Here is a 15,848-nt window from a genome sequence, read left to right on the forward strand (position 1 = left end):
GAGGTCTCTTTGGCCATCCTGTCATTCTTCCGGTTCTGGTTAAACAGGTGTGTTAGGAGGATGGCCCAGGGCATCTGGTAGTGATGGTTAGGGAAGGGTCACCACATCTCTCCTGTTCAGGTAGCCGGTCCGTCTTCTTGAGAAAGATAAAGCTAATATTAAAGGTAATTTAGAAAAGTAGATACTTCATTTTATCTTTAAAGCGGCAATGATCATCTTAAACTTATTTGATAGTGGGCTGTACAATGGTGAGACTTTTCACCCGGGGTCGACTCAGTGCTAAGTGTCCGGGTGTTGCAGCATCAAGGGGGTCCCTTCACATTGTTAGGCATTGTAAAAGTGGCTGTGGCTTTCTCAAAAACAAACAATTTTTTTATGCCGTTTAGGCACCTGTTCGCATAAACGCGTAGGGAATTCGAGCCTGCAGGGTTGGGGCTGAGGAACCTCCATCGTCCTTATGAATTAAGAGGGAGTCTGCTGCTTTTAAAATAGTACTTCCTATTGTAACCGACCCGGGCACTATTATGTCCCGGGTGTGGTGGCTTTGAGCTGAGGACAACCCGAGCCTCCTTCGGGCCTGGCACCGCTCCTCTTAGGAGCCGACAGGCCAGCTCCTTCCTCCGGCGCCACTAGGGCGTGGAGGCCCCCGGGGCGAGCGGGCGCCGCCGCCGCTAGGGTGCAACCCTGCCCTGGCCCAGCAGGTCCCGCTCCATGCCCGCCGCGGGAGGAAAGCCGAGGCGACCGGCCGCCGCCCCGCGAAGGGAGGGGGCGGCGGAGCCGCAGCAGCTTCAGGTTTCCTTCTAGAGCTGGTGGCGGGCGCGGCCATGTGATGAGGCGGCGACGAGCCCGGCTGGCCGGAGGTGGGCAGGCGGGGACCCGGGGCGCGAGGGTGGCCCCAGCTGTGGGCGCGGCGGGCGAGCGGGGGTGGGGTGGGGTGGGGTGGGGGAGCAGCGGCTCCGCCCCTCGGCGGGGCCAGCGGGGTGGAGGGGCGTGGGCAGCTGGGGACCAGCTTCCCCGCTTCGGGCGACGCTGGCCGGCGGGTCGCCCTCCGCAGGCCGCGGGGACAGCGCCTGGCCAGGGCTCCGGGCGCTTCCGAGCCACAGCTCCAGGTAAAGGCTGATTGCGGGAGCCATCCCTCTTGTCTCCCTGCAGCCCCGGGCGAAGTTTGCCCACCTGAGTTCCCAGGGGACAAAGTTTCTCTACGGTCCCCGAGGACACAGGGGTCTGCAGAGGTGGGGAAAGGTTGCACTCTGCCGGCTGCCCAGCCGGAGGAATGGGCGCCGCCTCCTGGTACCTAGGAGATGGCAACAAGTGCACGGCGCTGCTGGGTCGGAGGCGGCGGCTGTGAAGCGCACAAGGGAGGCAGCGGCCACCCCTCACCCTCTCGGGCACGCGGGGTGGGAGAGGGCGGAGGGTGAGGAGCTCAACCAAAGCTAGTTGCTAGCGGTGGAAATCAAAGGCATGCGGCCGGGGAAGGGTGAACCTCGGGAGCCCGAGTCCCCTCTTTCCATCTGTGCTGGCTTCACCTAGGTGCTTGGCGCGGGGGTGGTGGTGGTGGTGGTGCGGGGGGGGGGTGTGTACCCCAAACTGTTGGTCAATCTCAAGTTTAGGACATTTATTTCTTGTGGAAACGTTTGCTGAGTTTACAAAAGCATCTGTGGTTATCTTGTTTGGGAGGGGCTTTTAGGACTGGGTGGGAATCCATGCACGAGTTTTCTCTGGAATACTTGGTTGTGGGTGGTAGGGGTCACAGGTGGAGAAGGCATTCTCGCTTGCTGTGAGCTCTGTGAACACTGGGTGTTCAGACCACCCAGGAAACCCAGACACCAGTTAGGTTTCTAAGGGAGACTACTTTAGGAGCCCACGGAGCCTGCCTATTGGTTGCAGCTGGGTGGGCCCAGGGGAAGGGTAACATCTGTGTTTGCCAGCATCTGACTCCATGACCCCTGCTCCAGTGCCAGTCTCTATACACTCCAAGCTGTGGGGATTGAGGAGCACTTGATTCTGCACCAAGTAGTCTAGAAATACAGTTATAACGAACGGACCCACTGCGTTCTGTACTTTGCCCTCTTGTATTCTAGGCCCTGTAGCTGTCTCAGTAAATGGAACCCTATTCTCATAGCACAAACAAAATCAAAGGCTTGCCTTAGTTAGGCTCTGTGGAAGCCACTTTTGACATGATAATTCAAGCTCTGATAACCTTTCCTGGGAAGGTTTCCATACCTCTGTCTTGTTTTTTTTTTTTTAATTTTTTATGCGAATGTTAAAACATATAGGTGTTTGTCTAATCTTGATGGAGAGTAGCGCTAACTCCTTTGGAGTGTTTGAAGGCAGACAACATCGCAGAAGCCTTTTTGCAGAGGTTGTAGTGTGGCAGCACTTCAATGTAATATTCTGATGCAGACTTTATAGTGATTATGGGTAATTATTTTTGATTATAGAACTCAGATAGTATCATAATTGATAGTGGTTAGGGAAACTGAGGCACAGAACTAGGTCTTAGGTATGGAACTCTGGAGTGTGTCCCAGCTAATTCGACATGAGACTGGAGAACAGAGAATCAGTGTTTGCCCTGCTTTTGACTGTTTTCTCCCTTATCAAGGCTGCACAGGCAGGCCAATGGCGAGCAGTTTCTCTCAACAGGTGTGTTTGAGGGACTTTCCTCTGAAGTACCGCCTGCCTCTAAGTCGTTAAGAAACGCTTAAAGGTACACAGAAGGAAATCAGAGTGAGTGGCACAGTTCTCTGAATTTTCATTAGCCCTGATATGGTTTCACTGTGTGTACGTATGTGTGTGTGTATACACACACACACACACACACACACACACACACACACATATATATGTATATATATATTTAAATGGGATACTATGGAAAATTCCGAAATATTTTCTTATTGTGTTCTCATAAGAAAACATTGTGACTAAGACTTCTGCTGGACAAGAATTTCATATGTGCTTTGATACATGTGACTCTCTTTCCATTGTATACCATGTGAGAAAACCAAAAACCTAAGTGGGTATTAAGCGGCGGACTATACTATTACTTTAAGATTAAGTGTTTTATATAAAATCGGTACTTAGGCTCTTAACTAAGTTCTGCCAGAGTTTGTGATCAAGTCTTGACTCCTAAGAAAAAAAGATTCATAATTTCCAATGTCAGAAACCCCTTCTTTGCCAGTAAATGGTTAGAAGAGAGCCAAATAGAGCCTACATTGCTCTCACAGTACAATATTTTATTATCTGTTAATGTACCGGGCAGATAGGACAGCTCTGGTCTTACCAGGGTTGGTTTCATGGAAGTTGTACTTGTGTTACTTTCAGTGGGAAAAGTAGCTCTGGACTTGTTCCCCTCATGACTTTAGGTAAGATTTGTTATCAGGAGTTGTGTCATGCTGGGCTAAATTAAAAACAGCAGTGTATTTTAAACACAGGGAATGCTGTCATGTTACAATTGTATTGGGACCATTACGCCACCCCCAAAGACTTGGGTCTGAATCTCCTGCTTGGGTAAAGCTGAGCTTAGCAATAGTTTTCCTGCAGATTATACTATGTTATTTCCTCCAGTCCTGGTTCCGCTGTACTCGGACATTTTGAAAACTTCCACAGCATGCCTCTCATTGTGTGAAAACTTTCTTCAGTTTTCATTCATTTAACCATCTGAAGGGATTGCTGTGCGCTTGGGGCTGCTCTTTTGCCTTAATCCCCTGGGTGATGGACTTCGGGCACAGAGCGACACACTTCTATGGCTTTTGTGGTTGGAGGACTGGTCCTGCTTACAGAATGGATTTTTGCCTGCACACAATCGAGGCATCTGGCTGGGGAAATGAGCTTGTGCCCGGCAATACATCTTAATGCACTCCCATTTTCCCCAGAAATTTGATCTTAGATACAGTTTTAATTCGCTTATTTGAGCCGTTATTGCTCCTGGGTTTCTTCTCCCGGGTAAACAAGATAATGAGATTTGACATCATTTCTTTAATAAAAGGGAAAGTGAAAAAAATATAATCAAATGTTGGTTATTTATTTCAGTGATGTTGGTTTTGAATATGTTTATCAAAATACATTTTGTTGGTCTTTAGAGATCCCGTCTCTTGTGTCAGTTATTTACAATTTGAGATTTGATTTTGGTAGAAAGTTAACATGAAAGTGACGTTCCCTGAAGAGCCGAGGTGTTTGTGGGTGTGTTGAGGTGGGGGCGAGGGCAGGGCCGCCAAAGCAGGCAGCAGGCAGTAACTGAAACTTGCTCAGAAGTGAGCCTTCCAAGCCCTCAGGTGAGTCACATCTTACTTCTGTCAAGGAGTCCGCTTCCTAGGACTACTGGGCATGAGGAAAATACGCACCTGAAATGCAGGTAACATGCTTTCTGTAGTTCCGCCACCCGTGTATCCAGACACTTCCTTAATGAGTGGCTAATCAAGGGCTAGCAAGGTGGCTCAGAGGGTTAAAGGTGCTTGCTCCTGAGCCAGAAAATTTGAGTTTGATCCTCAGAATCCATAGGGTGGAAAGAGAACCGATTCCTGAAAGTTGTCCTCTGAACTCCACACCTGAGCCAAAGCATAGAAATGCCCAAAACAAACAAACACGAAATAAAAATTTAAAACCCAAATATACGGTTGAGAGAGTTTTAAAATTTTCATCTTATTTTATTATTATTATTATTATTATTATTATTATTATTATTATTATTATTATTTTGGCATGTGTCCACGTGGAGGTCAGTGGGCAGCTTTGGGTAGTCAGGTCGTTTCTTCTAGCATGTGAGTTCTTAGAATTGAATTTAGGTCGTTGGGTTTGGCACCAAGCCCCCTTGTCCACTGAGCCATCTAGTCAGCCCATGAGATAAATTGAATTCTTTAAAAACAGTTAGCTTTTAAATTCACTGTACAACATTGGTAATCACAGCCTTTGGTATGTATGCTTGCTCTTTGTTGGGGTTTAAATCTTGGCCCACTCCCAGACGAGGCACACCAAGCCAACATGGTTCCATTGTGGAGACGTTAATGAGAGAAGAAGAGTAGAAGAGAGGAAAGGAGACCGGCCATGGGCACGTGGAGGGAAGGTGGGAGGGATGGGGAGAGAAGGGACAGGGATAAAGAGGGCACAAAGCAGAGAAGAAGAAGAAGAAGAGCAAAGAGAGGAGTAAGAGTGAGAGGAAGGGGTAAGCAGTGCCTTATAGGGTCAGGCACAGCTGGCTGTTGCCAGGCAACTGTAGGGCGGAGAATACCTGGTTGTTGCCAGGTAGCTGTGGGGGTGGAGCTTAGACAGAATACCAACACTCTTTCCCCTTATTTTCTAATTTAAAGAATTCATATTCCATTAACTCTAATAAGATGCTTTCAAGTATGGGTTTTGAAGCTACAGTGAGTTGGACAGACATGGCTTTGTCCTGACTATGTGAATCTTTCTCTAGTTGAGCTTTTTCATCTTTGAAATGGAAATGTGCGGGCAGGACATAATCCGCAGTGGTAGAGCACTTGGTCCAGCACGCACAAGACCCTGTGTTCAATACCAGTCCTGGTTAAAAGTAAACTGAGGATAGCAGTAACCAGCCACATTGGCTGATGGTGAAATTGGCTACGGAATAGCTGTCAGAAATTGATGGTTATTATGGAGATAACAGACGACAATGAAGCCTTTAAAAAGGGGCAGGACCGGTTACAGGTGGAGCTTAGTGGCAGATCAAACACATATTGAGCGTGTGACCTTGGGTTTGGTCCCCAGCATCATCCTGCATGCCTGGCTTTAGCAGGCTTTCTAGCTGGACAGGTGGTAAGATGTCAGTATGACCCAGGGCAAACTGCCCTTGGCTGGGAATCTATGGCAGACACCAGCCTCTTCCCATCTGTGTGACCTTGGGCAAGTATCAACCGTTTCTGGTCTTCATCCAGCAAAACAGAAAGAATGAGACTTAAGGTCCCTTAGACCTTCTCAGTCTGAACACTCTGTGCCATCTTGGGATTCAAAAGGGGCCAGAGTCTCGGTCCCTTCACCTTTCCCGGCCTCAGTCCACCAGCCCAGGCATGTGTGGTCGCCAGGCTAGGCTGTGGCTACAGCAGCAGTAAGCACTTACAGCCATTGGACTGAAAGAGTAAGGTTATCTTTCTGGACTTGGTCCCGAGAGATTGCAGACAAGGAAGTCTAGATCCCACTCTCGTGGGTCAGCTGGTCCCTTCCGGCTCCCGCTGTGGGATAGTGTACCACTGAAAAGGGACGATAAGCAAACCGATTGTTTCTTTGATTTCATGGTACAAAAAAAATTCTGGGACAGAGGTTGTCTTGTCTCATTAAGGACCCCTTTTAAAATGAATTAATTAATTAACGTCTCGAACGCTGCCCCTGTTCCCTGCCCCCCTCACAGAGTCCCTCCCCCTTCCCTTCCCTTTCTCCTCTGAGAGGGTGGGCCCCCCTGGGTATCCCTTCACCTTTGCTCATCAAGTCTCGGCAAGATTAGGCGCATCTTCTGCCTCTGAGGCCAGACCAGGCAGTTCTGTTGGAGAATGGATACCACAGTTAGGCTACAGTTTTAGGAGAGAGCCTCCGCTCCAGTTTGGGGGCCCACACGGAGATTGAGGTGCCCGTCTGCTATATACCATTAAGGGTGTCTAAGGCATTTCACTGGGCTGCATGGTTTGGGCAGTAATTCTAGGTTGCAGCCTTTCCCAGTAAGCACACAGCCTGCTCATTGCTTCCTGGCTCTTTGTCAGCAGTTCCTGTTTTTCTTGCTCCGACTCCCTGGTTTGCTGTATGCCCAAATGTTAGTGTTTCAGAATGTCTAGAGTTCCCTCTGATCGATGAAACTGTAGGTTATTTATTTTGACTCCTCCCTCCCCCCCCACCCTAAATTTCTAACCTAGTGTATTCTATTTACGGGGACCATTCCAGATGGGCCGGACATCGTTTTCAAAGCGAGGTCACTCCAACATAAGCTGGATTTGCAGCCTTCCTCGCTGTTAGGTGTTTCCGGCATTCTCTGTGCTACAGCCTTCAGGGAAGGGGCAGTGCCGTCTACTTCCCATGCGTTCCTTCTATGTTGCCGGTGTCCCAGTCATTCTCTGTGGTCTGTTCTTGTGATCACGTCGCATCCACCAGCCATGCCTGGTGATTGCTGTACACTTGGCCATCTGTATACACAGGTTTGCTTCCTTGGGTTCAGTGAACTGCCAACTGGAAGTTAATCCTGCTTCTAACACGTCCAGGTTCTTTCTTGGCTGTTATCAGCTGCATAACACTGGGTAACAAGTGTGCACTTCGATCCGCTGTTGCACTGGAGAGTAGACGTGATCTAGAATGCAGGAAGTGGACACATCATACAGGGACACCAGTGAATCTGAGCTTTGAGCATCCTGGGATTTCAGGATCTGTGAGGGTTAGGGAACCTGCAGCCCTCTAATACTGCGAGACAATTGAATTCCTAACTCAACTTTGTTCATGGGAGGCCTCTTCTCTTCCTGAGATATCACCTACTATAATCCTCGATGCCCGGCTCAAACATAATCTTTCTGAAGCCTTCGATGGACTCAGTAGCCCCAGAGCTGCTTTTCTTTCTGAGCCCCTGTCATCGTATGTTTCTCTTATATTTTTGGTTGTGAGCCTAGCCTTTAACGGCTGAACCATCTCTCCAGCCCTCATTGTATGTTTCTCATTGATCGCCTGCTACCAGATTGGGCCTACTGTGTGTTTCTACGTGTGATTCTCAGTGTTCCAGCCAAGTATAAGACCAGTGGCATCAGGGATCTGATTTAGACGACTTTGGAGGGAGCTTAAAGTACAGTGCCCATGTGTTAGTCGATTAGTTATTTTGGCAATAATGATCAGAAGCCCTTCCAGTCCTTGGCGTCTCGGTAGAGATTAGCAGTGGTGTGCTCCTGTGCACTGTGCATAGGTTGACTTGGAAACCACTGGGATGTATGGAGGAGAGGTTAAGGTTGCTCAGACTGGTTATCCTTCTGTATCAAGGCCTCGGTGGACCTCTCTAAAGAAGTACTCTCTTTCTGTCAGGAGAAGCAAATCAAATTTTTGATGGAAACCAAATCTGTGGACTGACAGACACCTGAAGGTGTCTATCTGGTCTCCGGCAATGTATATCTCACGCACACAGCGTACTCCCAAATGGCTAGCCAGCCGTCCCAGTGCAGTGATAAGGAACTTCTAAGCTATAAAGATATAGCTATAAAGCTATAAAGATAGTCTGGTCTGTGGGATAGTCTGGTCTCCCTTCCACCAAATTCACTGTGATTCTGCTGTAACCCTGGCCCCATGGTGACATTTTTTAAAACTTGGTAATGTGTGGTTTTTTAATTCTCTTACTGTGCTGACTATTCCCATCCTTCACCTTCTTCTCAGAGTGCAGTCCTTGCTGGTGACAACCGATGGAGCACAGCAAAACCCCTGGCCCCTTGGCTCCCGAGCTCATGAGGAAGAAAGATCAGCAGTTTCCATTCAGATGCAGAGCCAGGCCATTCGAGTCACCTAAACCAATGGTCCTCAACTTTCCTAATGCTGTAACTCTTTAATGCAGTTCCTCAGGTTGTAGCAACCCCCCCTCTCCAACCATAAAGTTATTTTGTTGCTACTTCATAACTGTAATTTTGCTAACTGTAATTTTGCTAGCATTATGAATCATAATGTAAATAGCTGCTACTAGAATATCTGATATATGACCCCATCTAAACCTTTAGCCTCCATTTGGATCCATTTGTTATGAGGCCTTAATGCTCTAGTCTGTATGAATTGTTCCACACAGAACTTTGGAAACAATGATGTCACAGCTGAGGTACTTCTGATCTCAGAAGATTACAACCACCTTGCAACTACAAAGCTCCTTTTTCTGTGGGTTGCAGCAGGGCCACGCCTCCCTCACAGAGCGGTGGAAAGGTTGTCTTTTCAGTCCTCTGGGCTCTGTTTATCTTTCTTAGATTTATTTCCTTGCCTGTGACTGTTCTACCCTTTCCAAATGGTTAGCGGGTTGGTAAATTTATCATTCACTACTGCTTTTAGTTTGAAGTTATCCACAGGCTTTGTGGCACCATTCTTTAGGATTTAAACCCTCTGCTGCTTAGGCTAAGTTCTGGGTGGAGTGAAATGAGTGTCTCTCAGACTTCAGGTGATTGGGAAGCAGCTTCAGGGAGAGCGAACTAATGGCTACTGTTTGCGCCAGCACCTGACTCTTACTCTTCCTTCTTGTCACAAGGATATACATTGTATCTGCTTTACTTCTCTCTCGTCCACCACCCAGCAACACCGGGCTGATTCTCAAGAACCACAGTGTTGAGAGCCCCATTGTTCGTGCATACCAGCCTGCAGTGATCTCCAGAATCTCATTCCCGAGCAACCTGGGAAGCCTTCTGCCTAGAATTTGTAGGTTCTGCCTTTGCAAACTGTAATGACGAATGCTTATCTCCGGGACTGACTCGTCTGTCAGTCTCCACAGTTCTCCATGGATTATACAAAATCTCCCGCCCACACCCTGCTGCTCCCACTGTCTCACACATTAGGCCTGGTTAGCACGGAGTTATATCCCCAGCCCCCTGCTCTTCTTTCTGATCAGAAAATTGCCCCTCTCTGAATAAGACAGTATAAGTTCACAAAGTTCTCGCTTTTTTTGCCAGTCTTCTACCGGTTATCTTCCTCACCAAGCTCTGTCCTTGACACCTGACTTAAAAACTAAGTGGAGATGAACATTTTGTTGGAAAAACTCAGGTTATTTGGGTTTCTGCCTGCCTGTCTGCCTGTCTAACCCACCTCTTAAGAGTGCAAATCCCTCTTTTTTGTTCTTGAAAGTGGGCCAGGAGCAGGAAAAATAGTCATTCTTTATTTTTGCTTGTTTTAGATAAGGTCTGTCTATGTAGCCTTGGCTGTTCTAGAACTCTCTGTGGACTGGGCTGGCCTTGAACTCATAGAGATCCGCTTGCCTCTCTGCCTCCTAAGGGCTGAGATTAAAGGTGTGCACCACCATCCCTGGTCATTACTCCTTTTCCTTTTGTGAGTGTTAGCTTGGGGCAAGAGGCCTGGCTCTGGTGAACCCAGTGGATGTAGCACTCTCTCAGGCCTCCCTAGCACCAATCTCCTTTGCAATGGAAGGTCTGTGATCATATTGTAGATTGTCATTATTCCTCATTAGTTCATTTTGAGACAAGGTCTCCAGTAACCCAAATTGGCCTTGAACTCAGTATACGAAGCTAAAGAGGACCTTGAATTTCTGGTCCACCTTCATGCACTCTGGGAGGATGGTTTAGGTTTGGTTTACTTGTGAGTAAAGTTTGGTAGAAGTGGATTAAAGTGACATGAGGCGGTGGAAACTAAGGTCCAGGTTTGCGGCTGAGACAGAGTGTGCCCTGGCTCCCTGCAGCTTCAGAAAACTCCTGTCACTTGCAGCTCACCCCTGAGTGCTGCTTTACAGAGCTGCTAGGCTTCCAGCCCGTCAAAGGTTCTCAGGAACGGAGTTCTGGGAGTCGCTTTTATTTCAGTTACCTCAGGACCTCAGAGACTGAACAGGTGTCCTGCGGACCACTCTTTTCTTATTTTCAGAGGCAAAAGACATTGTATAAGACCTGTTAACTAGGACTTTGTCAGAGTGGCGTGTGCGTGTGCTGTGGGTTGAACCCAGAGCCTCCATTTTCATGCTCTACAGCCTCGGCTGTGTATCCACGCCTGCACACATCCCCAGGCCAGAGGAAGATGTCAGGTTGTCAGGTTGCTGTATGACGCTCTGTCTTCCTTTGAGACAGAGTCTTTTCATTGAACCCGAATCTAGGGTGCCGACTAGCAAGCCTGGGATTCTCCTGCTTCATCCTCCACAGCGCTGGGGCTTGGTGCTCTATGTGGATGTGAGAGGTTTGAACTCAGGTTTGCGTGTTTGCTTACACAGCAAGGGCTCTTACCCACGGAAGGTAGAAGCTTAGTGAGTTTCTTGTCATACTAAGTTGTTATATGAGATGCTGTGGGACCACCATTCAAAGCTTGCCCAGTGAAAAGGGAAGCGATGGAAAGGCACTGTGGATGTTTAGTTCAAGGGTTAGAGAGCGTTCGTGTGCTTTCATTTTTAGCCTTCTTATCTAAATGTGCTAAAAAGAGTCTTTAGGGAGCTGATGTTGCTTCACTGTAGCAGCGAACCCTCCTGGTGAGATATCTCTGCCATGTCACCCCGAGCATCTCCTTGGAAAATTCTGGGTTAACTTTGCATTTTGCTTCCTTGTTTAACCGACATGGGGCTGAGCTAGAGAAACTTCAGCTTCCCCATGACTGGCTAGAGAAGATTCAAGCCTCATCTTAGACAAATGGTGTGCGAGCTTCGGAGATGGATGCATTAGAACAGTTTTGTTTGTCCTTAGTTGATTATTTTATGTGTAGGAGTGTTTTGCCTGCATGGATGTATGTGCACCATGTGTGTGTACGGTACCGTGGAGGCCAGAAGAGGGCATTGGATTTCCTGGAAGTGGAGTTGGAGAGGTTTTTTTTTTTTTCTTTTTTTTTTTTTGGAGCTGGGGACTGAACCCAGGGCCTTGCGCTTGCTAGGCAAGCGCTCTACCACTGAGCTAAATCCCCAACCCCTGGAGTTGGAGAGTTATGTGCTGGAATGTGGTCGCTGAGACAGAACCCATGCCCCCTGCAAGAGCCATCTTTTCAGCCCATAGAAGAGATTTTTTAAGTCTTAAAAATGATACTATTTTGGCATATGTATGTATGCATGAATGTATGTATACATGCACCTATATATCATACAGGTATGCATGCATGTATGTATTTATGTATGTGTGAATGTATGTATGTACACATGTACCTATTTATCATACAGTTATGCATGCATGTATGTATTTGTGTATGTATGAATGTATGTATGTATGCATGCACCTATATATCATACAGGTATGCATGCATGTATGTATTTATGTATGTGTGAATGTATGTATGTACACATGTACCTATTTATCATACAGTTATGCATGCATGTATGTATTTGTGTATGTATGAATGTATGTATGTATGCATGCACCTATATATCATACAGGTATGCATGCATGTATGTATTTATGTATGTGTGAATGTATGTATGTACACATGTACCTATTTATCATACAGTTATGCATGCATGTATGTATTTGTGTATGTATGAATGTATGTATGTATGCATGCACCTATATATCATACAGGTATGCATGCATGTATGTATTTATGTATGTGTGAATGTATATATGTACACATGTACCTATTTATCATACAGGTATGCATGCATGTATGTATTTGTGTATGTATGAATGCATGTATTTATGTATGTATGAATGCATGTATGTATGTATTATGCATGCATGCATTCATGTATGTATGTATGTATGTATGTATGTTTAGGTGTGCACCATAGTGTTCACGTGGAGATCAGAGGACAGCCTGCAGGAGTCAGTTCTCTCCTTCTACCGTGTGTGTCCTGGATTTTGAACTCACGTCATTTAGGCCTGGTGGCGAGTGCTTTTACCCACTGAACCATCTCTCTGGCCCAAGGTCTAGAGTCTCTGTCTCCTTTCATATTCAGGGCAGGAATCTCTACTTTATTAGCTATCATTTGACAGAAGTGGACAAGCAGCAGGAGGAATCGGAAGTAGATCAGCTCCCTGGAGTAAATGGGTTTTGAAAGAGTCTTACCATTGTGAGTTGGATTTGACTTGCAAGAGGAAGGTTTTGAAATGATTTTCAGTCTGGGGATGGCACAGGTTGGATCAGAATTGGCGTTTGGATTGAAATCTTGGGTCACATTACCCAGTGACATCCTCTGAAGTCCATGGTTTGGGGCCTCCCCACCTCCATGTGCATTCTCTCCCTCATGTCCCACTGTCTCCTTCCCAACCACCACCATTGGTCCAGGGAGGGGTAATGATGGCGGAATTCGTGCTCAGCAAGCACTCCACCCTGGCTGCATTTCCAGTCCCTCCTTTTACTTGTTTTGATCTTGAGGCTCACTTAGCTGCCTAGACTGGCCTCGAACTCACTTTGCAGCCAAGGCAGGCCTTGAACTTGCAACCCTCCTGCTTCAGCCTCCAAGCACCTGGGATTACAGGTCCATGCCAACAGGCCAGGCTCCGTTTTTGTAGTTTCACGGAGGGAGGATGGTACGTTAAACCTCTTGTGGGTTATTAGCACAGTGCCTGATTCCCAGAGCGCACTTAAGATACTTGGCTCCATGCAGAAGTTCAGGGTTTAAAGATGGCAGCTCAGTGCGGCCTCCTCACAGGGGGAAAAGGACCGTTGATTCTCAGGGATTATCCTGTTCATGACATCGTCAGAACCCTTTCTGAGCAGCCGGCTGGAACGAGTCAGTAATAATTGAGCAACTGTTCTAATTGAATTTGATGATTGGAGATAGATACTATTTTCACTTTAGCAGTAGAACTTATGTACCTCACTTTTCTCTGGCTAGGTGGGAAATGTGCCTCAAGATGTATGGCATGTCTGATAAATACTAACTTTCAACTAAAGTAAGAATGCTTACAGTAAATAGTTCACACACTCTTTCTTTCTCTCTCTCTCTCTCTTTCTTTCTCTCTTTCTTTCTTTCTTTCTTTCTTTCTTTCTTTCTTTCTTTCTCTCTTTCCTTCTTTCTTTCTTTCTTTCTTTCTTACCGCCATCCAAGTTTTCTCCAAACCAACGTGACCTTCCATTTTATGTATGGTCTCATTATGTTGTCTTGGATGCCTGGAGCTCACTCTGTAGATCAGGGTGGACTTGAACTCTTAGAGATCTTGCCTCTACGTCTCAAGTGCCGGGATCAAGGGCCTGCACCACCACGGCTGGGGTAACAAATTCCTAAAACCTAGTTTGTCATGTGACTACTGACGATTGATGTAAAAAGACTTATAAGGAGCCACGTTTAAAACGTGGCAGTCCTCTACCTGTGAGGATACCTCAAGGTCAAGGCATTCTGTCCCTTGGCTGCCTTAGACACTGGGGCAGGAACCTGGCATTGCTCTGTTGGGATTTGACTTGCTGGATTTGGGGTAGGGCTTCAAAGCTCTAATTATCTAGAAGTTCTTTCTAGATAATTATCTAGAAGTTCTTTCTAGATAATTATCTAGAAGTTCTTTCTAGCTTTTCCGTTCCACAGGTTTCATTGTTGTTATTGTTGTTGTTTCTTTTTCCTCTCTCTCTCTCTCTCTCTCTCTCTCTCTCTCTCTCTCTCTCTCTCTCTCTTTCTCTCTCTCTCTGGTGTGCTCCATTTGATTTTTGAACCTTCACTGAGTTACTTAAAGGGAGACATATGCTGGATTCTGAGGAATCAGTGATAAGAGACCTCCAGTTCACTGGGGTTCTCAGTGCTGCTGAATTAACCACTGTGCTGCCATTAGGTAGTTGATGATGCAGAGTATTACAGGGGGCTTTCAGCAGCCCCGGGGGAGCCATTTCTTCCCAGCTCCTCGCTCACCTCACCCCCCCAAAACCATGCCTGAGAGAATAGGTATCAAATACTGCCCCCCTTTATGGCGTTGTAAGTGTAACCTGCATTGAAGTGTGGGGTTACTTTGGTGACAATAGGGAAACAGGAGTGAGGGGCTGGACAGATGGTTCAGTGGTTATGGGCAATTGCTGACCTGGCAGAGAACTGGAGTTCCATCCCCAGCACCCACATACGGGGCATCTCACAACTGCCTGTCACGAGACCCCGGGGGATCTCACACATATTGCTGGCCTCTGCAGGCCCGTGTGAACGTACACTCGCATAGGCACACACATACACACAAAGAAAAACAAGATAAAAGTTTACAGTGAACAGAAAGAAAGACGATGGCGACGAAGAAATGTTGTAGTGGAAATCCGAGTGCATCATCTTGGCTCACGAATGAAAATAGAGGAGTCTCTTTCAGATGTTAGGATCCCAACACAAGCTATTGGTGTGTGTGTGTGTGTGTGTGTGTGTGTGTGTGTGTGTGTGTGTGTGTGTGTTTTCCCCTTAAAATTTTACTCATGGTTACTCATCGCCCATACTTTCAAAACTTTCTTAGTTGGGCTTGGAAATAAACGTAATGGTTGCCAGTAGCTATTCAAAGAGGAGAAATGTCTTATATTATCAAACGGAATTATGTGTGACGATTTAGGTTGGGGTTTATGGCTCAGTACTAGAGGGCTTGACTAGCATATGCAAGGTCCTGGGTTCATTCACTAGCAACCACACAGAAACATACATGTGAAAGGCAAAACAAAAAAAAACCAATTTAAGCTTATTTTGATATTATTTGCTTATTAATAAGGGCTTTCCATCTTAAATTTATGTGGAATACCGGGTGAGATGGTTCAGCAAGGGGCGGGGTGGGGGAAAATACATGGGAGCTTTGGGTTTTTCTGAACTTAAATACTTGAGAGCTCAATCAGTTTTGCAGGTTCTGGAGGCACCTGGTAAGGATCCTGGTGACTCTCTTGGTCAACAGCGAGCTGTTCTGTTGATGAGGGGCAGCTCTGCAAGCTAGGGCTAAGCACTCCATTGGTCTGAACAGTGTGGAAGGCCACGGCTTAAGGACACAGTAAACAAGGGAAGGTCCTTGGCACTGTGCTATCTTGTCTTGGTGACAGTGAGAGGCACGGTTGTGGATGTAGGGAGGTCCTCTCTGCTTTCTGTGCACTTCTGGGCACAGGGTGACATGAATAGATTAGTATTTGAAACAAGAACACAGAATCCGCTGCCCCACGGTAAACATGGCCCAACTTAGGAAGCGTTTAAAGCTACACAAATGGCAGAAGAGGCCAAGGGAATGAATCACCACCTCGCATGTTGTTTTGACAGGAAATGTATCACGTCTTAATAATTTCCTCAGCATTTCTTCCTGCCAGGTGCCTGTTTTCTTCTTGTTGCTAACTTATTCCTG

At 46.8% G+C, this 15,848-nt stretch overlaps 1 protein-coding gene across 1 annotated transcript in view; it reads left to right on the forward strand.

Annotated features, from left to right (window-relative positions):
* Positions 1-577: 577 nt before the first annotated feature.
* The window catches only part of Arhgef28 (Rho guanine nucleotide exchange factor 28), a 295,945-nt gene continuing 280,674 nt past the window's right edge, over positions 578-15,848 (forward strand). Inside the window, exon 1 of the mRNA XM_032898997.1 lies at positions 578-860. Within this exon, the coding sequence (XP_032754888.1) occupies positions 830-860 (31 nt within the window). The 5' untranslated portion in view covers positions 578-829. The remainder of the gene's footprint in view (positions 861-15,848) is intronic.

The sequence above is a fragment of the Rattus rattus genome, chromosome 3, assembly GCF_011064425.1.
Source record: "Rattus rattus isolate New Zealand chromosome 3, Rrattus_CSIRO_v1, whole genome shotgun sequence".
Classification (NCBI taxonomy): Eukaryota; Metazoa; Chordata; class Mammalia; order Rodentia; family Muridae; genus Rattus; species Rattus rattus.